Genomic DNA, 27,948 nt, shown 5'->3' with positions numbered 1-27,948 from the left:
CTGTAGTCTGGGCAGACTGCTGAATTCCACCCAAACAAACCCACCCCTGTTTCACAATACACACACACAGATACAGAGATATGCTAACACAAAACACAAATGCACTCTCGAACACAAAGGGTGGGGGAGGGGTGCACCATGTTGTTCATTTCATTGTCATAGAGAAATATTAGATGAGTTGTCATAGCTACACCAACTGGGGCCAAGTGTCCATCAGATGATCTAACGCAGAACAGCGCAAAACAATTTTAATAACTCAAACAACCCACCATCACGTTTATTGCAGGAAGAACAAAACAATTTTAATAACTCAAACAACCCACCATCAAGTTTATTGCAGGAAGAACAAAACAATTTTAATAACTCAAACAACCCACCATCACGTTTATGGCAGGAAGAACAAAACAATTTTAATAACTCAAACAACCCACCATCACGTTTATGGCAGGAAGAACAAAACAATTTTAATAACTCAAACAACCCACCATCACGTTTATTGCAGGAAGAACAAAACAATTTTAATAACTCAAACAACCCACCATCACGTTTATGGCAGGAAGAACAAAACAATTTTAATAACTCAAACAACCCACCATCACGTTTATGGCAGGAAGAACAAAACAATTTTAATAACTCAAACAACCCACCATCACGTTTATGGCAGGAAGAACTCAATAATTTTTTGACTCAATAACTGTACAGAAGAGGAGCTAGGTGTGGAGACAGTGTGTGCGTGGGCTTGGAATTAAAGAGCTGCTTTGGGATTAAATGAACTGCTCTGGGATTAAAGAGTTGCTCTGTTGGTGCCTCAAACCCAGACCCCGGGTGTTATAACATGCTCTTATCCAGCCGGCTGTGAGGCGCAGAAACACAGTAACAGCTAACAACACACATCATCTTCAGAGCAACGCTGCCTTAGAACCCAGTGGACAAAATAAATCAAATGATCAAACAAACTAAAACATACTTGGAAGAGTAGTGCTCTCCATCTAAAGTGAGAGGAACGCTGTGCTGTGGGCCTTGACAAGACTGCGTGGTACAGACGGAGATGTTAACCAGGACCAGAACTAGCGGCCCCAGGCCTGTCTGCACGGCAGGAGAACTGAAGAAGATTTGGCCCTTGTTTAATGCTAAAAGTACAAACTCACAGTCATTTTAACTTTATAACAAAATAAGTCTAATCACAGACTGAAATTGCCAAACTGTTCTTGGAGTTTAACAGGCTCTATGAACCCTGTGTGCACGAGGCTCCTCCCTCTCTTCTTCCATTATGTCAGGAGTCAGAGGCCCTGATGTCTTTACCATCTTCTCCTCCATCAGCTGTACGACCACACAGCCACGCAGACACCCAGGAAGCTCAGCTGGGTCTCCACTGTAGCGAAACCTCGGAGATGCACAACGGCGGTTTGAGACACACCTTCTCACGGTTCATCTTCACGCTCAGACCTGCACCTGGTCCTGCAAGCCTTCCAGTGGACCTCAACGTTTCAACTAATGCTGAAGGTACATTCACCTGGAGGACGTGTAGACCTGCAGTGCAGACAAATGGGGATCATAAGGGTGTAATCATAGAGGCAGAGGATAATTGATAGATATATGGATATAATCACATGGGTATTGTAGTCTTAAGGGTATATTCACATGGGTGTTGTAGTCTTATGGGTATAATCACATGGGTATTGTAGTCATAAGGGTGTAAACATATGGGTAGTGTAGTCATGAGGCCTATATGGGTAGTGTAGTCATATAGAAATCAGCAACACTAAAATAGTTTTTCCTGCCCAACTCTCTCTATTTCAATATTGTAAGACTACAGAAGAGGCACTGAGCTGACATCACACCAGCGAGCAGTTACACCTCATTTCTTAATACACTCATTTGAGTTAAAATGAACAAATTTCCTTTTGGTTCTTTAACAATATTGGTCCGTTTCAGTACACTTCATTAAGCTTAAATCCAGGCCCAGGCACCGCGTGGCTTTCATTAGAAGCACTTCTGCACGACTGAAACTGGATCGTTGTGGCCTTCTTAAACACCGCTCAGAGGGTGTGGTCACAAACACTGGGCCCGCCCCTCTTCTATAACCTCCAGAAAAGACTTGGGATTCCAGAAACCTGGGTCATTAATTAATCGCCATAGTAACGATGATTAGTCAAACTGGCCAGGCTAGCTTGGATAAGCACTGTGCAGCAGCTGTTCGTTATGTTTCCCACAATTCTCAAGGAGAGCTGGAGGTCACATGACCTGTTGTTTAGAGTGTATGGATGCCACCCATCTGCAGACTACTGTGTGAAACGAGAGAAACTGCGTTCACATGCTACACACGGCCTGTTCCAGCTCACTTATGCTATTACAAATCATTTGTTTATATATCTTGGCTACTATATATCTGGATTATATATCTTGGGGATTTGTTTTAATGTCGTAACTGCAAATCTACTGTAACTGTAAAGTCAGTGAGATACATTCTGAAAATAAATTTGATGCCCTAGTGCCCTCTAGTGTTAAAAAGAACATTCAAAATCTTCCTACCACTGAATTCATATATCTGTATAAACTCGAGTATTAATAGGCCTGAGAGAGTGCTTACACACTTCAGCCAATCAGCGCCTTCAGAACATCTCTTGAAACAGTACCACACATACAGGACATATAGAGTAAAATTCCTCGTGTGATCATCCAGTTCACGGTAATCACCTCTGCTTGCAGGCTTGAGCTAAAGAGGAAGTCCAGACTAGTGAGACCGAGTTCAGGTGCAGGTCTGCTCAGACTGAACCACACAGACGTGACTGGTGATCCAGAAGACGTCCTGCACTCCTGTAGACACAGATCGCTCAGCAGCACACGCAGAGAACGCGGCCAGCACGCAGGCTGATCCAGGAGCCCCCCTGCTGGGGCGGTACTGTGGGGGTTCAAAACAGTTGGCTCTGTTAAATGTCTTCCTGCTGTCTGTGGCTATCAGGAGACAGTGAGGAATGTCTCCTCAGGGACGAGCTGGAGTGAGGACGGGGAGTCTGAGGGCCAGAAAGTTAAAACAACATGTTTCCTGAGCCCTGGTCTGTAAATGAAGAAGATGAGCTGTTATTAGATGGTCATTAGACACCAGTGAGGATAGAAAATAACACAGTGTGTTGGGGTGGGTGGAGTAGGATGGGGTAGGCTGTTGTGGGGAGGTTGGGTGGGGTAATTGAGGTGTGTGGGGTGGAGTATTTGGTGTGGGTTGGGTGGGTGTAGTGTGTTGTGAAGGCTGTGGTGGGCGGGTGGGTGTAGTGTGTTGTGAAGGCTGTGGTGGGCGGAGTTTTGTAGTATGTTGTGAAGGCTGTGGTGGGCGGAGTTTTGGGGGGTGGGTGGGTGTAGTATGTTGTGAAGGCTGTGGTGGGCGGAGTTTTGGGGGGTGGGTGGGTATAGTATGTTGTGAAGACTGTGGTGGGCGGAGTTTTGGGGGGGTGGGTGGGTGTAGTATGTTGTGAAGGCTGTGGTGGGCGGAGTTTTGGGGGGGTGGGTGGGTGTAGTATGTTGTGAAGGCTGTGGTGGGCGGAGTTTTGGGGGGGTGGGTGGGTGTAGTATGTTGTGAAGGCTGTGGTGGGCGGAGTTTTGGGGGGGTGGGTGGGTGTAGTATGTTGTGAAGGCTGTGGTGGGCGGAGTTTTGGGGGGGTGGGTGGGTGTAGTATGTTGTGAAGGCTGTGGTGGGCGGAGTTTTGGGGGGGTGGGTGGGTGTAGTATGTTGTGAAGGCTGTGGTGGGCGGAGTTTTGGGGGGGTGGGTGGGTGTAGTATGTTGTGAAGGCTGTGGTGGGCGGAGTTTTGGGGGGGTGGGTGGGTGTAGTATGTTGTGAAGGCTGTGGTGGGCGGAGTTTTGGGGGGGTGGGTGGGTGTAGTATGTTGTGAAGGCTGTGGTGGGCGGAGTTTTGGGGGGGTGGGTGGGTGTAGTATGTTGTGAAGGCTGTGGTGGGCGGAGTTTTGGGGGGTGGGTGGGTGTAGTATGTTGTGAAGGCTGTGGTGGGCGGAGTTTTGGGGGGTGGGTGGGTGTAGTATGTTGTGAAGGCTGTGGTGGGCGGAGTTTTGGGGGGTGGGTAGGTGTAGTATGTTGTGAAGGCTGTGGTGGGCGGAGTTTTGGGGGGTGGGTAGGTGTAGTATGTTGTGAAGGCTGTGGTGGGCGGAGTTTTGGGGGGTGGGTGGGTGTAGTATGTTGTGAAGGCTGTGGTGGGCGGAGTTTTGGGGGGTGGGTGGGTGTAGTATGTTGTGAAGGCTGTGGTGGGCGGAGTTTTGGGGGGTGGGTGGGTGTAGTATGTTGTGAAGGCTGTGGTGGGCGGAGTTTTGGGGGGTGGGTGGGTGTAGTATGTTGTGAAGGCTGTGGTGGGCGGAGTTTTGGGGGGGTGGGTGGGTGTAGTATGTTGTGAAGGCTGTGGTGGGTGGAGTTTTGGGGGGGTGGGTGGGTGTAGTATGTTGTGAAGGCTGTGGTGGGTGGAGTTTTGGGGGGGTGGGTGGGTGTAGTATGTTGTGAAGGCTGTGGTGGGCGGAGTTTTGGGGGGGAGTGGGTGCACATCTTTCCTCAAGTACATGAGCAGTGAGCAGGAAGCTGGAGCTGTGGTCACCTGGGAAACGACCCCATGACCCGGTGCTCCCATGAGACTGACTCACCTATTGCCTGCGTGTACTGCTCATGACATCAGCTGCCGCAGATGGCAGGTGTGTGGCCAATCAGCTCTCTCTCAGACACGATACGACGCACCTGGTGTGTGTGTGTGATCAGCCGTCTGCTGTGAGGACACGTCTGCTTGCTTATGACGTCAAACAACAAGAATAAGCAAAACGCAGCAGTGACCTCAAATGCTATGAACTCTCTGGCTGCACGTTTGAGGGTGTGTGTGTGTGTGTGTGTAAGTGAGGGGAAGTGTCTGAGTGTAGGAGTGTGTGCCTGACTCATGTCCCTGTTCCCATGAACTTCACATCTCAGAGGCTTTGACCTGTGTGTCATTCTAAGGAGCCAGTATCTCCCCAACAAGGTCACTAGAGGTTAAGGTTCACAGCTGGGCCTGTAGGCGGTCAGAGAGGACAGAAGGTCAAAGGTCATCCTCCTGAACCTGACAGCCTTCGTCTAAAGCCTGGTTTATACTTTCGCGAGTGACTGTAGCGCGCGGCTCCGCCCACCTCGCGCGACCCTGCGCGAGCGGTGTAGGCGTTTATACTTTCGCGAACGTCGCGAGCGTCGCTGCAGTGTTCTCCGAAACGATAGGTGGCGATAGGTGGCAGTGGAGAATAAAAAACCCCTGCAAAACCGGTGAAAGAACATTTTACCTGACCAGAGACCGTATATATCAGGCGTACTCAACTAAATTTGTCCGCGGTCCAATTTTGGCAGATACCTGTGCCCTGAGGTCCGGTGCGGCGGGGGTGGCGAACGTAAGTTGTTGAGCGGGGGGGGGGACGGTGCGCGAACGGTGGAGGCGTTTATACTTTCGCGAGCGTCACTGCAGTGTTCTCCGAAACGATAGGCGTTTTGTCCGAAACGATATGTGGTAGAAACACCCCTCAAAGCAGGGTAATGAACATTTACCTGACCAATTTTAATGTTGCTATATGTTTCAGGTTTGAAAAGTGCTGGAATTTAGGTTAAAGTACTTTAAAATGCTTGAAATTGTAACTACTTGGTTTCACAACAAATAGCTGAATAGTTCTCTTTTATTAGGTTAACAAATACGAGCCTCTTGTAATTCCAGGACGAAACATGAGAGAACGTGAAGATGTGAAGATTGGGCGTTTTTTAAATAACTAACCATTAAATAATGTGATAAAAGCGAATTATTTCGAGTATATGTATAAATATTTAACTTAATTATGTTTAAGTTACAAAATTCGAGAGGTGCACGACCTCTCGAACCGACAGCGCGCGAGGCCCTCACGCACACGCGGAGCCACAGCGATTACGTCATTGTCGCCGCGCGGACCCTCGCGCCGCTCGCGAAGCATCAACCAGGCAGGCTTGTTGTTGAGCGGGGGTGGCAAACGTAACACTCGTGACGGAGTGTTTTTTCAATAGCCCTGAAATAAATGCTACGATTTTGTTTTGGTCCGTATCCAGTTAATCAGGAATGAGATTGGGTCCGGACAGGACTGCGTTCGGGTCCGGATCCGGACCGCGGTCCGCCAGTTGAGTACCCCTGGTATATATACACCAGGCATCAAACATAAATATGACTTTGAAATGTTGTCCGAAACTATATGTGGTAGTATAAAGAAACACCCCTCAAAAAAAAGGGAATGAACATTTACCTGACGCATTTTAATGTTGCTTTGTGTTTCAGGTTTGAAAAGTGCTGGAATTTAGGCTAAAGTACATTAAAATGTTGAAATTACGTTAACAAATACGAGCCTCTTGTAATTCCAGGACGAAACATGAGAGAACGTGAAGACGTTAAGATTGGGCGTTTTGAAAATAAACAACCATTAAATAATGTGATAAAAAAGCGAATTATTTCGATTCATTTCGAGTATATGTATAAATATTTAAATTAATTAAGTTTAACGTGCTGGGAAATATTGAAATGGACCTTTAAAGTGACGTACAAGTGCTTTAATTCCACCTTGTATAGGTGTATGAACCCGGCAAACATGACTTTGTCCATCGCGCTGAAGCGCGGCGCGCGCGCGAAGTTACAAAATTCTAGAGGTGCACGACCTCGCGCCGCGACAGCGCGCGAGGCCCTCGCGCACGGGCGGAGCCACAGCGATTACGTCATTTTCGCCGCGCGGACCCTCGCGCCGCTCGCGGCGCGTCGAGTATAAACCAGGCTTAAGAGTGCAGCAGGGGTACTGCATCCTTGTTTACTGTTGCCAGGGAGAAAGGCAGGAATGTGCTGGTTTGGTGATAGCATCTGTGCTCATGAGGTCACATGTACCAGGACTCCTCCAGGATTCCCAAACACATCATCCCCACCCACGACATTCCCAAACACATCATCCCCACCCACGACATTCCCAAACACATCATCCTCACCCACGACATTCCCAAACACATCATCCTCACCCACGACATTCCCAAACACATCATCCTCACCCACGACATTCCCAAACACATCATCCTCACCCACGACATTCCCAAACACATCATCCTCACCCACGACATTCCCAAACACATCATCCTCACCCACGACATTCCCAAACACATCATCCTCACCCACGACATTCCCAAACACATCATCCCCATCCACGACATTCCCAAACACATCATCCTCACCCTCGACATTCCCAAACACATCATCCCCATCCACGACATTCCCAAACACATCATCCCCATCCACGACATTCCCAAACACATCATCCTCACCCTCGACATTCCCAAACACATCATCCCCATACACAACATTCCCAAACACATCATCCCCATACACAACATTCCCAAACACATCATCCCCATCCACGACATTCCCAAACACATCATCATCCCCATCCACAACATTGTGAAATACACCATCCCCACCTATTTTTTTGCTTGGATGTGTTAGATTGGTTTCAGTTTTGGGACATTAACGGTTATATTTCAAAATAAGTCATAGCTTTTCAGAAAAATGCCCACTTCATGGAGCAATAAAAGTCTGTGATAAGATCATTTGGCATTATGATGTCATATGGAAAAACGTTCTAGTGTCAGTTCCCAAAACAAACAGCAGACAGTCAAGCTCACAGCACTGAGCAAAGGGGCCAATGTTGGCCTCGTAAACAACGGCTCCATGCTATTATAAATAAGGGCCTGCATGCAAGAGCCTGATGTTGGGTACGCTGCATGCACCAGCTGATTCACATAAGGTAGATCGATGCTTGATCTGGGTTCTGTTTACTGGTTTGGTGACACAGCGTGACCGTGAAGAACAGATGTGTCTCGGCTGGTCCGTCCGAGCTCTTCTGGGATTAATGGATGGCTGGAAATTAGCTTGAGCTCGGACTGCAATGAAAGGGAAAGGACAGGAAGCCGCAGAAAGCCCGAGACACGGGGCCGAAGCTGGCGTTGGGGCCCTCGGAGGGAGTCGTCCGCCCCTGATCCACTCTGAACCCTCTGTGCAGTGATCTGAGACTTCCTGTTTCTCACGTGTTTGTTTACAAGATCTTTCTGGAGATTAAAGCGATTTATTTGTTTACGATTTGCAGCTGCGCCACAGAACGGAAGTCAGTATAGAATGAAGCACACACACACACACACACACACACACGAGCTAGTGTGTCCAAACATCAGTTCTACTCTTCTCTACTCTCATCTGTTGGTTCAGATACCTGTATCCAGGTCCATTTGATACCTGTAGCGTACGGGATGGCACAAACAGTTTGTCAGCTGACCTTTAGCCTTTCAGTGCCACTGAGTTTCTGTCCCAAGCCCAGACTACAACCAGATACCCTTTGGGTGGTGGTCCCTTCCCACTACAGCACTGACACTGATATTCTAGTGGGTGTCACTGGTGGGTTGACAGCACTCCAACACCCACAAACGTTTTGGCCACAGTACCACTGTGGTCACACGCTGATCACTGATGGAAGGTTCAAAGGCCGATAGCACAGGACTGCACATAACCACTGGTGGACTGTACAAATTGTTTCTCATAATGTGAATGTCAATGTAACCCATATGAAATATGGAGCTACTAAACCCTTAGGTGTGATTTAAGTGCAATGGCGTGTTTTCCCCAAAAGAGGACGCCATACGTTGGTCAAGCACCTTATCGGCAGAGTGAGCCACTATTTTTTTATATGCTTAATGATGTTTCCTGTGCTTGGGTATCGTTAGGGAGGAGATTATCATCTAGTGGTGCTGCGATACGACAGACGGGAACACTGAAGCACATCATCTCAGATCCAAAGGTGCAGAGAACATTAATTGGCAAGACATATACAGAAATATTTAATACGTAGAAATATCTTTACTATGACTACCAATTCTGCATCAATACAATATAAAGTACTGCACAGAATTCATATTACAACAGACAAACTACATCAGATGGGATATCGCCAGAGTAACACATGCATACGCTACCCAGCTTTAACAGATACGTATCTTCATGCTTTCTGTCTCTGTCCTCAGATTTTGGTTTTTGGACGGAAGCCTCGTGGATTCTAATCTGACAGTTCTTGTCTCGCATGGTCATTTGAAAAGATGTGACATACATGTTCACACAGCCCTGAAAAATAACCTCCGATTTGAGTCACTTCATAGAGTGAAAAGATATTTCTAGACCTGTCTTAATGTGATTCGTGAATTATTACTTTTGTAAGTATTATTTAGCATTATAAGCTACATTTGTTACCTCATGGTACATGTGAGATTACAAGCACACGTGTTCGTTCAGGTTTTTTAATTGTGTGATGTGTAGTAAACAGCATGTGAACACAGACTGTTCTGCGGTGTGGTCTGCGGTACCAGTGTGGGCAGTCTGAACTTCTGGAGCTGGGTGCCAGTCTGTCTGCATGTTGGGATAGACACGTACTCAGCAGACAGGGACAACTAAGAATAGTATGCCAAACTTTGACAGAAAGGAAACAGCAACAAAGAGCAGAGAGAGAGAGAGAGAGAGAGCATATCTTTGCATTCTCTGCTTGAATACATTGTGTTACACAAGGCATTAAACACACACGGGCGTCAGGTTTGAAGAAGAGACACTAATATATTTTTTACTGCTGTGTTGCTAGGATGGCCACACACACACACATATGCAGACCCACAAACACACAGACCCACACACACACACACACACACACACATATGCAGACCCACAAACACACAGACCCACACACACACACACATATACAGACCCACACAAACACACAGACCCACCCTCACACACACACATATACAGACCCACAAACACACACACACGTATGTACGTAGGGGTGTGCTGCACAGATGAACACACACACATGGACGCAGAAGCTCCCAGAGACAGAAAGAAAGCAGAAGTGAGAGGAAAGAAAGAAGATAAGTTGCTTCTCTTCCCCAAAAGTTTCATAAATAACGAAACCCACAGTCGCACATCCACGATGATTCTCACCATCTAACACGAAACTTTGTTATTTTACTGATTGTGTAATCCAACACCAGCCAGACTGTTCAAGCAAAGAGTCTGGATTTACAGTGTTGAAGCTCAGACTCTTTTATGCATTTAAACATGGCTCATCTTTTATGGTAAAAATATATTTCAGCACTACGTATTTATGACCAGTGGAAAACGAGCTGTTACACAAGGCACATGTTGAATATGTTTCATTAGACAGCGTCAAATGTTCTTATTAGGTTGTAGTGACCTCTGGTGGCTCTAACAGACATTGCACATAGAACATCCAATTCAAATTGACTTGGCTAAATATGCAATTGCCAGACCCTCCAGAAAGTCGCGATGTTGCGATTTGCAACTTCAACGCAACTTCAAGCAAACCTCGCGAATTCAGGGCGGTGTTGTAACTTCAGCCAATCACCGCAACTTTCCCGCAAATTTGACCAATCACTGATGTCGTATTGATGTGACGTCGACAAACTCCCGCCTTACTTCCGTATATACGTTCAAGAGGAGCAGACTGAAAGCAGCATGAGCGACGAAAATAACGGCAAAAAGATCGGGAAAAGTAGTATCCCGGTACACTACATGAAAGCGGGGATAAACTGTCCAGATCCGACCCGCGAATTGATTATCTATGGCCCCCTGGATGATATTTAATTACTATTAGAACCGGCCCGCAGACCACAGCCGCCCGATGGTGTTTTGCACGCACAAACACTACATTCCCCACAATGCAACGGTAGTCCGCGAAGTCACTGCAGCGCACGTAAGTGGCGAGGGTCTGAGATAAAGTTTATTTATCTCTGATCCATATCTATGAGTTACTAGTTCGCTCTGGCGCCAACCACTGGCGATCGATCTCGATATAATACTTAATTTGTGTCCATTTTACAGGCCACCCGGTAACAACTTACGTTGGCTAACCCCGCCCCCCCGTCAACAATTAATGTTCGCCACCCCCCCCCCCCCCCCCAGGTTCAAATCTCACTTCAAGCGATCTTGAAAAGTTGGCAACCCTGAATAAATAGGTAACTAGATAATTAAAATGGACTACTAAATAGAGAAAACCATACAACATTTACTCCCTATTGTACTCACAAAAAAGCAAAAACACACCGCAACTTCCATCGCAATTTTTTTGAAAAACACCCGCAACATCAAACATTTTAGCCCGCAACAATCACAAAAAAGGCCCGCGAAATCCTGGTGGGACTGAATTGCAATAAATGGCCAGGTTCACCGGTTTTAAATCTGGAAAATGCAACATTAAAATTCAACATTTTCGAGTATTTCAAGCAGCCGTACGAACCCTGAAATTGGGTCTGTCCGCTCCAAGCTCCTTTACCCCCTTTTCTTCCACCGAACGTGAAGGGGTTTGTTTGTAAATGTGCGGATTTGTGAGGATAAAACCAAATTTTCCTTAATTTGTAAGAAATTATGTGCCAACCTGAAATGTAAACCGTTCAACATCGAGTTAAAGTGCTTCTCCACATCAGGTGTTTGCCAAACGTTTAAGGACCTTCACGTATTATTTCGGTAATTTGATGGGACGGCGCACCAGCGCCCCCTACTGACGAGCCGCCACTGATCGGATCTATTGTTCCGTTCACAGCAGTCCGAGCCGATGGGGACGTTATAAATCACTGCTATCGTCCACCTACTGCCACGATAGCGGAGTGTAGTACATGAATCCACCTCTAGGTGTCCCTACACGCGCAAATTGTGTAAACTAACTAAATTGTGTTGTTAGTGAAAAACTAACAACCTTATATTTTAATCATTTTTCAAGTAACACTGTTGGTCCATTTAAGGTTAAATATACTACAGAAAAATAACAGAAAGCATGTAAAATAACACATTTATTTATCAAAAAAAGTTGTTTAACACTAGAGCTCCTGAGAATTCAGGATTCTGAGGACATCACCCCTCCTTCTTCTCCTTCTTGCCAGCAATTAGCAAAGCCAAACATCACCCTTTATTATGTTAATTCACAGAGCAAGACTGAGGCAGCAGCCTCACCCAGAAAGTCTCTGATCACAGAGATCACAGATCACAAACAAGCAGAAACACAAATGCTTCTATCAAATGCTTCTAACACAAATATAGATAGATAGATAGATAGATAGATAGATAGATAGATAGATAGATAGATAGATAGATAGATAGATAGATAGATAGATAGATAGAGAGGTAGTATAAGAAATGTACAAAGAGCAAGATTCAAGCCTGCTGTTTAGATCACAAACAAGCAGAAACACAAATGCTTCTATCAAATGCTTCTAACACAAATATAGATAGATAGATAGATAGATAGATAGATAGATAGATAGATAGATAGATAGATAGAGAGGTAGTATAAGAAATGTACAAAGAGCAAGATTCAAGCCTGCTGTTTAGATCACAAACAACAATGTTTTAAAAAGTTATTTTATTTCATATTTTATGTTAATTGTTATTACTTTGTCTGACTTTTGTCTGAATTTTAATATTTCTATAAATCAAATATTAATCCAGCACGTTTTACAACATACCTTGTCAGATGCCTGTGTGTCCAGATACATAATAAGAAAGCCAGTGGCAACACTGTCATAGAAACCTTGGGAGGACCACACACACACACACACACACACACACACACACACACACACACACACACACACACACACACACACACACACACACACACACACACACACACATATACACACACACACACACACACACACACACACACACACACACACACACACACACACACACACACACACACACACACACAGTGTAGTGTAGTGTACTGAAGTACACAAAGTTTCCAGAGGAACAGCACGTTTAGGTTTGACAGACGTCCTTCATCAGCTGTGCAAGCAAATGAAGAACCTGTGTCCTGTTACTCTGGAAACCTGTGTCCTGTAACTCTGGAAACCTGTGTCCTGTTACTCTGAAAACCTGTGTCGTGTTGCTCTGGAAACCTGTGTGCTGTTACTCTGGAAACCTGTGTCGTGTTGCTCTGGAAACCTGTGTCCTGTTACTCTGGAAACCTGTGTCCTGTTGCTCTGGAAACCTGTCGTGTTGCTCTGGAAACCTGTGTCGTGTTGCTCTGGAAAACTGTGTCCTGTTGCTCTGGAAACCTGTGTCCTGTTACTCTGGAAACCTGTGTCGTGTTGCTCTGGAAACCTGTGTCCTGTTACTCTGGAAACCTGTGTCGTGTTGCTCTGGAAACCTGTGTCCTGTTGCTCTGGAAACCTGTGTCCTGTTGCTCTGGAAACCTGTGTCCTGTTACTCTGGAAACCTGTGTCCGGTTGCTCTGGAAACCTTGTGTAATTCACTACAACTTTTAACATCTTATCAAACCGACCTGGAATCTTCTTAAGATTAATATATACAAACATATGTCAGGAAGGAAGTGGTCATACATCAAATCAAATCAAATATATTTGTATAGCGCTTTTCACAACACATGTTCAGTCATACATGTGAGGGGGATACTGTTACACTGTTACAGCCAACCAACGTTCGTGTTAGCACTCGTGGTTGTTTTGCTCAGTGTCACAGCAACAACTCGTGTCACAGTGTCACAGCAACATCCATTCAGTGCCTGAGCCCTCTGGTTCTGACCTCACAACACCCGGTGGTGGTCCCTATTAGCTCCACAGGCAGCGTCATGGTAACGCCCTCCTTCACTGCCGTGGAGACAGTGAAGTCTGCCAGTCCAGTCGCAGTTGGATCCATCATCACTTTGGTGGATCTTTAAATGTTTTATGAATTTGCCTGTAAGATTATGGTGCAATCTCAGTGCAGCCAGTCTGGAGTTTGGCCTCAGCATGGCGTTTAAACCTTTGACCTCTCCTTCAACCTGTTAGAATCACCAAGTGTGAACCCAACCTGCTTCCTGAATCAGTCACATTCCTGCAGCGGAGAATTCCTCTGTGTTTATCCGCACTGCCGGACTCTTGGCCGAGGGTCGCTGCTTGGTGTTCACGTCTGCATGCAAAAATACAAACACAAATAAGCAACTGGCCGGCCCACTTCAGTCACCTTGAGAAATCCCCGTGGGTGGAACACGGTGGAATTTCAACTCTGTGGTTGGTTATTCTCACCAGGTCAATTATCTCCAAATTTAGATATCCGATGCATTGTTTCCCAGGCAGGGGACTTAGATATCCTTTTATTTCCTAGAAGGTTGCGGCCCACTGCTTGTGTGCCCTGTCCTGATGCACCGCACACGGGGCCAATAAACATGTGCTTGCCATGGGAGGCGGGGCTTGAAGACCCTTGCTGTAAATCACGCTTATTTACTAGGTGGGTGATGATGACGTGTTCGGGGACTCCGATAAGGGGCATTTCTCACCACAGCCTTCCTGTTATTGAGTGCAGATTCTTTGTTTGGCTGCGGGACTTGACGCGTTGCGGTTCTCTGGGGAACAGTTGGAGTGTGGGTTCCTGTGAGATTCAGCACCATACCAGCTCACAGAAGACCTGCTGTAGCCTGACCCCCCTCCACACAACCCTGACCCCCCTCCACACCACCCTGACCCCCCTACACACAACCCTAACCCCCCCTCCACACAACCCTAACCCCCACTACACACAACCCTAACCCCCACTACACACAACCCTGACCCCCACTACACACAACCCTAACCCCCACTACACACAACCCTGACCCCCACTACACACAACCCTAACCCCCACTACACACAACCCTGACCCCCCTCCACACAACCCTGACCCCCACTACACACAACCCTGACCCCCCTCCACACAACCCTGACCCCCCTACACACAACCCTGACCCCACTACGCACAACCCTGACCCCCACTACACACAACCCTAACCCCCACTACACACAACCCTGACCCCCCTCCACACAACCCTGACCCCCCTACACACAACCCTAACCCCCACTACACACAACCCTGACCCCCACTACACACAACCCTAACCCCCACTACACACAACCCTGACCCCCACTACACACAACCCTAACCCCCACTACACACAACCCTGACCCCCCTCCACACAACCCTGACCCCCCTACACACAACCCTGACCCCCCTACACACAACCCTGACCCCACTACACACAACCCTGACCCCCACTACACACAACCCTGACCCCACTACACACAACCCTGCGACTACGACTACAGGCACCAACGCGGAGTCTGAATCCTGCAGCGCACGCCGTGAGTCTTCTCACACGCATTGGTGCAAAGCTCCTGACTGAATGAGCTGATGTTTGTGTGAAACTCTGTGGGTTTGTTTCCATGTCAATGACCCTTGTTTATGTTTGTGTGTTTGGACGTTAGCTCTGGGAAAGCGAACCCCGTGAACGACAGACCCGGAAACACCACACTTCTCCCAGTGCACTGTGACGTTTGTCACTTGACAAATTCCAGGCATTTTTTGCCTCGGAGGCAGACACAACAACAACAGGAAGGAGGGACATTTTCACAGGTGTCAGGAAGTGTAAGGAACAAACATCTGGGAGCCTGCAGTGCCTGAAGAGGTGAGGGCTGCTGGGGTATTTATAACCCTCCGGGGGTATTTTTGGCACTTTCCAGGTGCATCAGCTGTAATGTTTCAATGGTGAGAAAGAGGAAAGGTTTTGGGTATTGTAGTTTCAGATTACACCCCCCCCCCCCCCCCCCCAACTGATGCAGTTCAACACCTCCTCATGGTAATTTTTTTATTTGCAGAAACTTTTATATAGTTCTTACACGTAGAACACTTCCATGTTCATAGTACAGCGCATACAGTAACTCAAAAGACGTTTTATTTTGTCTTAAACACTGTGTTTAATTTACATTGTTGTACAGCGGCAGGGCATAATTTACCTCAGCAAACACAGAGAACTAAACCACCCAGATTTCTGATTGGTGCTTTTGTTTAATTCAATGTCAGAGCCCATCCAGCGTGTGTCTAATGAGAATAAACACAGTGTCTGAGTGGAGCAGACGTCCCAGACACCCTGGGGCTCCCACAGCTCAAGAGTGTTATTCCACGCAGATTAGACAGGCTACAGTACTTAGCACAGCAGGGGAGGGGGACAAAACAATACACATCGTGTCTTTATCTTTTCAAATGAAAACAGCCAAGGACAAATCACATTATTATGGAAGCAGGCTGTGTCATCACAATCTGGGGTGCAGCACTGAAGTAGCAGACAACAACTAAAACCAGCAGACTACTGAAATGCAAGAACAATAAATCTGTGACTTAAGCGCTTTAAGCACATCAGGTTATATAAATATCAATTACATTTACATTCATCATGGAAAAACTGTGCGTGTGTTTATGTGTGTGTGTGTGTGTGTGTGTGTGTGTGTAGTATTATCATATGTAAAGGTCAACATATGTCCGAGTATGCATGCATTAGAAAACACTTCAGTATAACACAACAGCTCTCAGGACATTGTACAAAAATCTCTGATATAACATTAATACTAATTTAAACATATTAAAATATATCCCTTTGGTTTTCCTTAATTTACAGTGCTACATGTGGCGTGTGTGTGTTGTGAGCGTGGGTGGTGTCAGCGTGGGGGGAGCAGGCCCTTTGGGTTCTCACGCCGCTCTTTCTGACTAACGGCCGAGCGGTTCCTGGGAGCACCATCGCCTGATGACACATCTTCACCTGCAGAACAACACCGTTCAGTCATTATACTGCAGAACAACACCGTTCAGTCATTATACTGCAGAACAACACCGTTCAGTCATTATACTGCTGCATACTAGATACAGAATATGAATATAGTCCAACGTGGGTGACATTTAAATTGCAATAATGTATCCTTATGATAAATAGTAACTAATAATTGATAAAAATAATTGATAAATAAAATGAAAAAAACTGGAAGCGGAATTTAACAAGTTATAAGAATAAATAAAACTGAATTTCCAATTCAAACTAATATTTAACATGTTCAGGCTTTAAAACGGTCACGTGGTGACACTGCCGCGCGTGCTGCCTTGATGTAATCTGGGTACGTGTGACAGGAGTGCGCAGTAGAGGTCTGCGCGGGACTGCTTTTTTAATCCCGCTCCCGCTTGTTTTAGACCCGCTCCCGCCCGCTCCCGCCAAAAAATCGCTTGTTTTAATCCCGCTCCCGCCCGCACCTGCTTGTTTTAATCCCGCTCCCGCCCGCACCTGCTTGTTTTAATCCCGCTCCCGCCCGCACCGGCCAAAAAAATCGCTTGTTTTAATCCCGCTCCCGCCCGCTCCCGCTTGTTTTAATCCCGCTCCCGCCCGCACCTGCTTGTTTTAATCCCGCTCCCGCCCGCACCGGCCAAAAAAATCGCTTGTTTTAATCCCGCACCCGCCCACCACATACACATTTCTGTCGCCCCCGCCCGCAATCCTAATATGAATTGAATTAATTAGATTTAGTACTTGAAATTTTCTTATATATTTATTAAAACAGCAATATAGCGATTGATCGCGCTGTCCCATTTCTTATCACAGTCCAAACACATCCCGTTAGGTGACGTACACCAACACTTTCTGACATGTATCACAACAAGCCGATTTCCATCTCCATTAATTACAATGGAATATGACTTCCATACATCAGACTTTCCTGTAGTTGGCTTAATTGTGGTGTATTCGCCTGTTTTAATAGAATTTTCCACAGCTGAAACTGGTTGACCGTCTACAGCAGGGGTCGGCAACCTATGGCACGCGTGCCACCATTGGCACACCGAGGCATAGTCACTGGCACGCGACACGCTGGACCAGCATCAGCAAAAATATATATTTTAATATAAATTATTATATTAATGGATTATACTTTCGCGAGTGACCGTAGCACGCGACTCCGCACGCACACCTCGCGCGAACGGCGGAGGCGTTTAAACTTGGCGATCGCGATATAATACTTTTTGTGTCGATTTACACCCCCCCAACCCCCCCTTCCCCTCTGTCAACAATTTAAACTCGCCGCCATAGTGGCACACTCATTGACTGGACATGTTAAAGTTGGCACTCCATGTCTCAAAGGTTGCCGACCCCTGGTCTACAGTCTCTGCCATTTCTGTATCAAAATGACAAAATGACGCACACTTCATGTTCACGTGATCAGTTGCTTAGCCAATATTTTGAATTAGTTTATTGCTTACTTACTGAATGATTAGTTGTTTTCGTCCTGTTCCTTATGCATGGAAATCATTGCGTTGTTATTATTATAATTTTCTAGACTTTTAATTTGCGGGATTTTTCTACATGTATATGTGGTCCCGCTCCCGCATCGCCTGGACTAATTCAACTCCCGCTCCCGCCAATAACAATTAAATTCTGTCCCGCGCCGCAAGATATTCTGTCGGGTCCCGCGGGATTACCGCGGGAGTGCAGACCTCTAGTGCGCAGCACACATCACCCCCTCTGGGGTTTCTCCTCTTTTTACTAGTGCACTAGCGTCGGCAAACCTAGTTATTTATATTATTACAACGAAAGGAGCGGTTATCACGGGTAGGCAGCAGCTGACAGCCTGGACTAGCTCGCTGGTACAAACCTGTCTCCGTGACATGCATGTAAATGCAACGTTACCTGCACTTTTGCATGGAATGAAAGTGTCACGTTGTGCACCACGACGCTAAGGACGTCCCGACTTTCTCTAAACAGCTGTGCGGCACGCGCTCGGCGGCCCACGCGCCACCAGGAGACTCACCCTCGTGCGCGTGCAGCTTGCTGCCCAACTTTGCCAGGAGCTTGAAGGAGAGACACGCGCCTGTCTCGCGGTCGCACAGTCCTCCAGCCTTACACGTGCACGTCTTCCGACACTCCAGCCCGTACGTGCCGTACATACAGTCTGGTGAGAGAGAGAAAGAGAGAGAGAGAGAGAGAGAGAGAGAGAGAGAGAGAGAGAGAGAGAGAGAGAGAGAGAGAGAGAGAGAGAGAGAGTTTTAACATTTCTGCGATGCATCCATTGTGTTATTCTATTTCTGATCTGGTCAGAGTTGTCACACACCTTATTATTTACCAGCGTTATTGGACTACAAATTCACTCTCTTTATCTTTTACACAGCAAAGCACAATGTTTAATCAACTCTAACATTATGTTTTAGTGTCAGCTGGACTTATGCACGTGACGGTAGGTTGTACGAAATGAATTCTGTTGTGATGCATAATAATGCATAATAATCCCATCAGTCGTCCGGGGTGGTCCGGGTCCCCCAGTACAAACATCGCTACGCAGGAGCCCGTACCTTTACAAACGCCGTATTCATCTCCATAGTCATCCTCGTCCTTGTAGAAGTCGCAGTAAAGTCCCGGTCCGCACTTCACCCCGTGCATGCCGGAGACCGTCCGGTAGCAGTGCTCTCCTCTCCCCGCCGCGCACACCTGGCAGCACCCGCAGTCGTCCAGGACGGTTCGGCTGCAGCGCTGCGTGGAGCCGCACAGCGCGAGCTCGCACCGCCCCGGGCAGTTCACCGCGTACTTCACGCTCGCGCTCCAGGACTCCGCCTCGCGCAGCTCCAGCGCCAGGATAACCGTGATGAGGAGTAAATGCATGACGGGCCGCCGTGTGCTGGGGGGCGAGACGTGTCGTCGGCTGGGGTGGGACAGTGTTTCGGGCAGCGTGGCTCGGCGCTTTAAACGCGGTTGTTTTGCACATGGTATGCGCTCGTCAGTTTCCTCAATCCGGTGTTGTTGTCCGTTTGCCAGCCTTCCCTCTTGTTTTAGAAATCCGGCATGGAAGTGGGACTGGGAGCCCAACTGGCATGCAGGAATTGAAGCTCGTGCACAATGATGTCACGGGTTAAGTTTAGGGTTGTTTGTTTGAAGTGTCCGGGTCCCCGCGCGCGCGCCTCCGTGCCCGTGACGGGCTCTCCGGTTCACACCCGTGTAACGGGACTCTTAGAAATATGCAATAGACTGAACAGCGAATGTATCATCGGGTGGATCGATACCTGAGACTCCTCTCGGTTAAATCTCACCCCGCAGTAAAATCACAAGTCAAGGAAAAGATGTGCACGTGTGGTAACGGCGCACATGCAGGAATGAATGAGAAGAAATAACCAGTATCTAAATTACCCGACGAATACGGACAAAAACGGATCACACACGACTTCATATAAATTCACTGTATTTACAGTACTTTCCCTCCATGGTTTAAGATCATCTTAAATGAAAGAATATTTGGAGCGATGCTCGTTATATGATTCATTGATGGTCTTTGAGATGCGACGCCCGTTCGTGGTGGACAAACACTAGTACATTATAATAAGAAGCACCTAACTGTGCTACATCAGTGCATCACTAGGTGGCGATATCACATCAGTATAGGGAGATGATATGATATCATATAATATCATATCATATAATATCATAGAGACCCCTAGGTACCGGGGAATCTTCTTCTGAGCGTTAAGAATATAAGTATATCGAGACCGCAAATACGACACATCCTCTCATGTTAGTTTAAATTTTGGGTGTTCTGTATTGGTCATTGCTTTCGTTATTAATGCCAGTGAACGGTGTATTCTTGTTTTCCGTGGTAGATGTATGCTTGTACACTAGAGATCCGACTCACGTTCACTAGCGAGCTGGAGCCCAATTAAACCATCTCGCGTTTCCTTCCTCACACTAATGGATCGGTTTGTATCCACAGGTTTTCAGCTTGTTTTTGTATTTGTTACGATAAACAAGCTGCTATTTGGGCTATTTGGTAACAATACTTACACAATGAATCGTTGAAAAGATTTTCAGTCATTAACTCAACACACGTGTATTTTAACAGCATTGTTAATCACAAGAGATCAACCACGATCCCTAAAATAGCGGATCCAGTCGCGCAGCGTCACTACGCCAGTAGCGCTGCGTCCCTACGCCAGTCACGCAGCGGCCCTACGCCAATAGCGCTGCGTCCCTACGCTAGTCGCGCTGCTTCCCTACGCCAGTCGCGCGGCCGGCGCGTGCCAGATCCACGCGCAAGATTCTTCTTGGCAACAGCGAGCGCTAGCGCAGTCGTAGCAACCCCGTCCTGTTAGCCAGCTAGCCGGCTAGCGCCCCCACCGAGCGACGATTCACCCGGACAGTTACGGGGACAAACCTCCACACACACCGGCCGTTATAGCTACTACAGAGACCAAACCTCCACACACACCGACCGTTATAGCCGTTACGGAGACCAAACCTCGCGGAGGCGGCCAGGAATGCGGCGCGGCCCCGCGGTGAGGAGCCGTGTGTCCGCTTGGAGCCGGTGCGCGTCTCGGCCCCGGTGTTGTTAGTCCGCCCGCCACCTCGGAGTCCCGCTGGGGGACACGGACACAGGTGAGACCGGGGGGTCCGGCTCGGTGGGGCTCGGTTCCTCTGGCTAATGAGACGGAGGTGTCCTGTGGTGTCCTGTCATGTCATGTCGTGTCCTGTCGTGTCGGTCCTGGGGCTCAGGGCGAGTTAACGGTACCGTATCGGCCCACCCCGCGGAGGTGTGACGGGCGGCGGCGGTGCTGTGGGTCTGTGCTGGACACGAACACTTCACACACGCAGCCCTCTCCGTGGGGATTAAGAGATTAAGATGAAGGTTATTTTAGTCTGCCTCTGGGGTTTGTGTTAAGGACGGGACGCGAAATAAAGGCAGATGTCCATATGATGTGGACATGGTCAATAAGAGCGTGTACACAACACACAACACAACGTGTGTGTTTGTGTTTTCACATCACTTGTATCTGAAACGCTTCAACATGACTGTAGATGCTTATGAAACATGTGTCTATGTGAGACATATCTATATGTAGCGTATGAAACGTGTATATGAGACATATCTATATGTCTGTGTCTGCGCATGACACATGTGTCTATATGAGACATATCTATGTGTCTATATGAGACATATCTGTGTCTATATGAGACATATCTATGTGTCTATATGAGACATATCTGTGTGTCTATATGAGACATATCTGTGTGTCTATATGAGACATATCTGTGTGTCTATATGAGACATATCTATGTGTCTATATGAGACATATCTTTGTGTCTATATGAGACATATCTGTGTGTCTATATGAGACATATCTGTGTGTCTATATGAGACATATCTATGTGTCTATATGAGACATATCTATGTGTCTATGTCTACATGTGAAAGGATGCTGAGTAGGATCGTTAATTGGCCACTATTAACATACATGTTTGTCATGAGCAGACATCTTGGGTTTCCTATTCCTGACGTCATGTGAAGTGTGGCGCTGTGTGCTTATCGCTTCAGTCCAGTAAGTCACGAATGAGCTTCACAAGATTTGCTGTGGACCGAGATACTAAGAGCCCATCTGCACCCTGACTGATGTTCGTTGTAGTACTTGAGTGCAGGACTAAGCTCTGGTGTTGTCATGGTCAGCTTCTGGAGAGCAGGAGTGTAAGCTCGGTTCTGGATAGCAGGCGTGTGAGCTCGGTTCTGGAGAGCAGGAGTGTGAGCTCGGTTCTGGAGAGCAGGAGTGTGAGCTCGGTTCTGGAGAGCTCGGTTCTGGAGAGCTCGGTTCTGGAGCCACGTTGTCTGTTCATCACTTCATGACCTCCGCGTCTCTCGCATTACTACAAGTAAACCTGTGCTTGTGGTGTGTGTATTTGATGGCGTGAGGCCGACATGCTGGCTGTCACGGCTTGGTTAGGCATTAAAGTCGTTGTGTAGCAACCTCACCGCTCACCCACACGATGGGTGAATGAATGACACAACGGTGTAAATGTCACTTTACAGGCATCTGTCTCTCACAGATGATGACCACACCCTAGACAGTCTAATTCAGAACATGTGTGTGTGTGTGTGTGTGTGTGTACATACATACATATGTATGTGGCCTTGGCGTTGCCAGCTCCTTGCTCTACCTGTTCAACAGGTGAGCTACCAGAGCTGCAAACACCAAGAACACTGAATCAAAATAACGGCTTTTTATAATAAATCTGTGAGAAGATGACATTGATGTATAATTTTTCTTGTTTTGATGTGTTATATTTGTTGATGTTGTAATAAAGTATAATCGTTTGGTAGATGCTTAAGATATCCATTAAAAAGGTTTTTAGTTGTAAAGGCCTGCAGCCTTTAATGTGAAGTAAAGACGAGGCTGTGTGTGGAGATAACCTGGTCCTGCTTGGGCTTGTCCCAGTGTCACAGCTCTGAAATGTTTCCTGTTATATTTTTATACATGGGGAAACCGTATAGCAGCAGTGGTGCAATACATTCTTGGGAGCAGTGATGAAGTGTGAGGAGAGAGAGAGAGAGGGAGGGAGGGAGGGAGAGAGAGAGAAAGAGGGAGGGAGGGAGGGAGGGAGAGAGAGAAAGAGGGAGAAAGTAGGAGAGAAAGAGGGAGGGAGGGAGTGAGAGAGAAAGAGGGAGAGAGAGAGGGGGAGAAAGAGAGAGGGAGGGAGGGAGAAAGTAGAAGAGAAAGAGAGGGAGGGAGGGAGAAAGTAGGAGAGAAAGAGGGAGTGAGAGAGAAAGAGGGAGGGAGAGATAGAGAGGGAGAGTGAGAGAGCGCTAGCTAGCTCCAGAAGGGCTTGGTACTCGCATTGCTGGGTTTCCCCACAGACTTCAAGGCTGCTATCGTAATTAAGCCAGAGAGCCCGATTGTGTATCTGTGTGTGTTTGTGTCAGATTGAGCCAGAAACACAGACAGACGGTAGAATCACTCCAACCTGGGGCTGCTGGGTTTAAAGCCCAGTCTGTGCAGATGACGGCATGTCCAGCAAAAACACCTGCACCTGTGCTAACTGTGAAGTGACTGAACCACCAACCGTGCTTCTGTGGGTGTTTCTGCTGTGGAGTGTTTTTAGGGAGATGAGAGTGTGGACACACTGTAGCCACGCCCCCGTGCTCTGATGCGTTCTGTTACCCTGCCCCCACCAGCAGGGGGCACTGCAGTTGGGCTTTTACAATGTCTGAATGATCTTTGCTTAGTCATTAAACCTGAATATATACCAAATTGTTCATTTCTGATTGGGGTAAACGGCTGTGTGTGCAGTTAAGATTACAAAAGTCCTTTGTGAGATGATTTGGAATAAGCACTTTTGAGGTAAAGTAGCTGACTTGTCTGTTTTCAGAAACAAAACGTATTGACTTTCTCTTCTTCCTCCTTCTCCCTGTCCCGCTGTCTCTGTCCCGCTGCACAGCTGCGGTCCCGTGTGTGAGGATAATGTGCAGACATGGTGCCCTGTCAGACCCACGTGATGCTACAGTGGCAGGAGCACCTGAACAGCTCCTGGGCTGCGGAGGACAGCCTGGGCGTGGCCACCCGGGCCGGGGCCGCCGCCCTCTACGCCAAGCTGCTCCAGAACAAGGAGCTGGTGGGTTTGGCTCAGCCCGTGCAGGACCTGCTGGGGCCACGACTGCCGGACTTCCAGCAGGAGGCGAGCGCAGAGGAGGAGCGTGAGGGCTACCTGCGGGCGCTGCTGCACAGTCAGCGCTGTCTGGGCCGGCGGGTGCTGGCCCGCACGCCCTACGCCCTGTCCCTGCACCACCGGGCGGTGGTGCTGCAGAGGGTCTACTACGCCCTCCACAGCAAGTACCACGACCGCTTCCGCGCCTCCCCCCCCGCCCCGGCCGGCCTCCTCCTCCACCGCGGCCGAAGGGGGCGCCCTGGAGCCGGCCGCGGAGACCTGGCGGGCGGGCGGGGGGCGCGTGAGGTCCGGCACGGACGTGCTGATCGAGATGGGCGTTCGCACGGGCCTGAGCCTCCTCTTCGCCCTGCTGAGACAGGGCTGGCAGCGTGGCGGGCCGCAGGAGACGCCCGACGTGGCCCTGTGCAACGAGGTGCTGGGCACCGCCTCCTCCGTGCTCACCGCCCTGCCCCCGCTCTCCTTGGCCAATGAGAACAAGATCCCCGCCGTGGGGCTGGACTGCCTGGCCCAGGTGAGCGACTTCCTGAAGAGGACGGCGGTGAGCGGGTCCGGGGCGGACCGGGCCGGCCGTCGGTTGGCGCTGGAGCTCCTCCTGGGGCTCGCCATGCAGAGGGGCTCCCTGCGCTTCCTCCTGGAGTGGGTGGAGGTGGCACTGGCCGCCTCCTCCCCGTCTTCATCCTCATCCTCCTCCTCATCTTCCTCTTCAGAGCCTTTGGGAATAGGCTACGAGCTCATCATGCAGATTATGCTGCAGATATGGCAGTGTTCGGTGAGTGCACAGAACACACACACACACACACACACACACACACACACACACACACACACACACAACATGCTCCATGTCTTCAGCAGAGCAGCTGTACCACTGACTGTTACTGGCACATTAGTGCATTAGTGGCTCATCCACACCCTTCCTGTCTCTCTGGAAGAGTCTCTCTGGATAAGTGCATCTGCCAAACCACACCTTATCCACACTTTAACCACACCTTCTCCACGCTTTATCCACACCTTCTCCGTGTCGTGTGTGAGGGTTGGACCTGCCACTGCTGAGGAGAAAAACTGACATTTAGCAGATATTTAAAGGGAATGTCTAATATAGGGCTGCCACAAATGATTATTTTAATAGTCGACTAATCACCGACTAATTTTTACGATTAGTCGACTAGTCGGATTGTACGTTAATTGAATATAAAACATACACTAGAATGCAACTGCTATTATATAACCATCATTAGATTTCAGCTATAACTAAAAATAAAAACAATTAAGATCATAGTTCATTAAACCTTTAATGAAATATGCAGCTTGTTGCAACAAACAATTATTAAAATAAGGATAAGGCACTGCCTTAAAAAACACAAAAATAAATAGGCCTACATTAATAAAGATTTTTTTTTTAGGTTTTTCTCTCTTTCATTAGTCTCTGGCATCAAACTTCGTTACATTTAAATCAAATTAGGTAGGGACCTGAAACTAAGGAGTTATTCACAAAAATAAAGTTTTGGTCTCACTGACGTTACAGAAAATACACGAATGCGTGCTAAGGCTAATGAAACAAATCGCCATCACTAATGTTAACTTTTACAGCTACAGCGATAAGCAGGGTTGCCAACTCTCACGCATTGAGAGTGAGACACACGCATTTGACCGTCTTCACACACCACACACCCGATTTCTCACGCCGATAAAAAATCTAGTTTATTTACCTCTGATCCACATCTATGATTCAATGAGTTACTAGTTCGCTCTGGCGACAACCACTGGCAATCGATCGCGATATAATACGTGATCTTGAAAAGTTGGCAACCCTGCGATAAGTAAGTACTAAGTTAACACTCTGTTTATGGTAACTTTAGCAGCTAACTAGCAATTTAGATTACAGAGATGGCGGTCCCTATTCATCATTGTTGTCACAATCAGCCACAACATGCTTCAGGTGCTCGTACATCGCGGTTGTGCTGCCGTGGAAGGCAAGTTCTGCCTTGCAGATATTGCACGCGTTTCGGAACCCGACTACGGAAAATGATCCCGCACTTTTGAGTTCCGTAGCCGGGTAGCCACGATACCAGAACCTGTCTGTATAACGTCCTGGGATGTCGTCAACTGTCTACCCCGGTTTCCACTACTGCGCATGTGCGTCAAGGACAGAAACGCAGACGCAGCAGTGGAAACTGTCGCAGCAGTTTGGAGAGGAAAAAAAACGACGCATCGACTAATAAATTAGTCGTCGACTATTTTAGTAGTCGACATAGTCGTGACTAGTCGACTAATTATGGCAGCCCTAGTCTAATATCCCGTCCTCTTGGTTCTGGATACAGTCACAGGCCCTCATCTCAGGCGTGTTTGTGTGTTTTGGCTGGAGTTATCAGCTTACGTTTCACAAGACTTTCTGACCGGTGTTGGGAACATTACTTGAAAAAAGTAGTCAGTCATAGTTACTCACTACTTGCTCAAAAAAGTAACCGAGTTAGTAACTGAATTACTCTATAATAAAAGTAACTCATTACCAGGGAAACTATTTGCATTACAGTTAAAAAAAAGTTATATGCCAATGAATAAGGATTTTTTGAAAAAGTCAGTTGAAATTAGTAGATCAGAAAGGTGTTTAACTTTTGATATTTTATTGCACATCAACAGACCAGTGCAGGATAAAATATTCTCTCAACCTGAGACAACTGGTTTGTTCACAACAGAAGTAAACTTAACAATAAAACCTCTATTTTTAATTAAATAAATAGAAAACCCAGTCTGGTAGACATTCAGGAACTTCCAAGTATTTTCTTAAATAATGTTTATATCGCCACCTTGAAAATGCAAATTTTTCTTCGGCTTGCACCTGACTCGCCATTTCTGTCTCTTCTCCGTTTGTGTCGGTCACTGGTGTGCTTCGGCATGCGTGTAAAAACACTGGCTGTGATTGGCTACCATAACGCTTCCTTAGCCAATCGCTTACTGACTTGTTAAGTTAAACAGGTGTTACACCGAGAACTGTGACCTATCGAGATCTGTTACTCCTCACTAGCCTGGGCAGCGGTCCGCTCGGTACTGTTACTAACAGTGGTTAGTATATCAATATATAGTAACGCACTGCTTTTAATGACCAGTAACGTCAACGGCGTTGTAACAACAGGAAAAGTAATTAATTATATTACCCCATTACTGACAAAATGACGCCGTTACCTAACGCCGATATTTTTAACGGCGTTATTCGCAACACTGACTGTTTCTGACATTGCAAAAATGAAGGTAAAAATGAAATTCTTGGGTGGTCCTGTTGTTGTTTACTGTTTACTCTCACAGGGTTTCCGCGGTGACGTTGCCAACACTCAGGTGCTTAAGAAGGACGCAGATGGACTCTGCAGTCTCTCCCATGCTGCACTCTGTCTCCTGGAGGAGGTGTGTGTGTGTCTGTGTGTCTGTGTGTGTGTGTATGCGTGCCTGTTGTCAGTACACAGGAAGTTTGTTGAAGTGTGTATGGGTCAGTGGTGTGAGATGTGTCCCTCATATAAATGAAAAAATAAATGGTTACAAAAACAAAACAGAATTCATATTTCATTAAATATTAATGCCTGAAG

The 27,948-nt window shown here is 47.3% G+C and overlaps 2 protein-coding genes and 1 long non-coding RNA gene across 3 annotated transcripts in view; 1 reads left to right on the top strand and 2 right to left on the bottom strand.

Moving 5' to 3' along the window:
• Positions 1–57: 57 nt before the first annotated feature.
• Positions 58–11,538, bottom strand: LOC143490257 (uncharacterized). The gene is made up of 3 exons (XR_013124911.1): positions 11,351–11,538; positions 2,698–3,058; positions 58–1,530 (listed from the first exon to the last, which is right to left on the bottom strand). It is a non-coding gene; the product is annotated as an uncharacterized LOC143490257 (long non-coding RNA).
• A 4,178-nt stretch (positions 11,539–15,716) lies between these two features.
• Positions 15,717–20,838, bottom strand: esm1 (endothelial cell-specific molecule 1). The gene is made up of 3 exons (XM_076988932.1): positions 19,246–20,838; positions 18,708–18,848; positions 15,717–16,678 (listed from the first exon to the last, which is right to left on the bottom strand). The coding sequence occupies exons 1-3, from the start codon at positions 19,550–19,552 to the stop codon at positions 16,578–16,580; spliced, it is 549 nt and encodes a 182-aa protein (XP_076845047.1). The 5' UTR covers positions 19,553–20,838; the 3' UTR covers positions 15,717–16,577.
• A 167-nt stretch (positions 20,839–21,005) lies between these two features.
• The window catches only part of LOC143490285 (putative E3 ubiquitin-protein ligase HERC1), a 108,988-nt gene continuing 102,045 nt past the window's right edge, over positions 21,006–27,948 (top strand). Inside the window, 4 exon segments of the mRNA XM_076988931.1 lie at positions 21,006–21,313; positions 24,143–24,574; positions 24,576–25,139; positions 27,674–27,769. Coding sequence (XP_076845046.1) covers positions 24,176–24,574; positions 24,576–25,139; positions 27,674–27,769 — 1,059 coding nt within the window. The 5' untranslated portion in view covers positions 21,006–21,313; positions 24,143–24,175.

Source organism: Brachyhypopomus gauderio, unplaced genomic scaffold (assembly GCF_052324685.1).
Source record: "Brachyhypopomus gauderio isolate BG-103 unplaced genomic scaffold, BGAUD_0.2 sc64, whole genome shotgun sequence".
Lineage (NCBI taxonomy): Eukaryota > Metazoa > Chordata > Actinopteri > Gymnotiformes > Hypopomidae > Brachyhypopomus > Brachyhypopomus gauderio.
This window is presented reverse-complemented; position numbering and strand designations above follow the sequence as displayed.

Coding starts and splice junctions, on each gene's coding strand:
- esm1 (XM_076988932.1), bottom strand. CDS start 19,552: ATGCATTTACTCCTCATCACGGTTATCCTGGCGCTGGAGCTGCGCGAG. Junction 18,849..19,245: donor TGAATACGGCGTTTGTAAAG/GTACGGGCTCCT, acceptor CTCTCTCACCAG/ACTGTATGTACGGCACGTAC. Junction 16,679..18,707: donor CAAGCTGCACGCGCACGAGG/GTGAGTCTCCTG, acceptor GTTGTTCTGCAG/GTGAAGATGTGTCATCAGGC.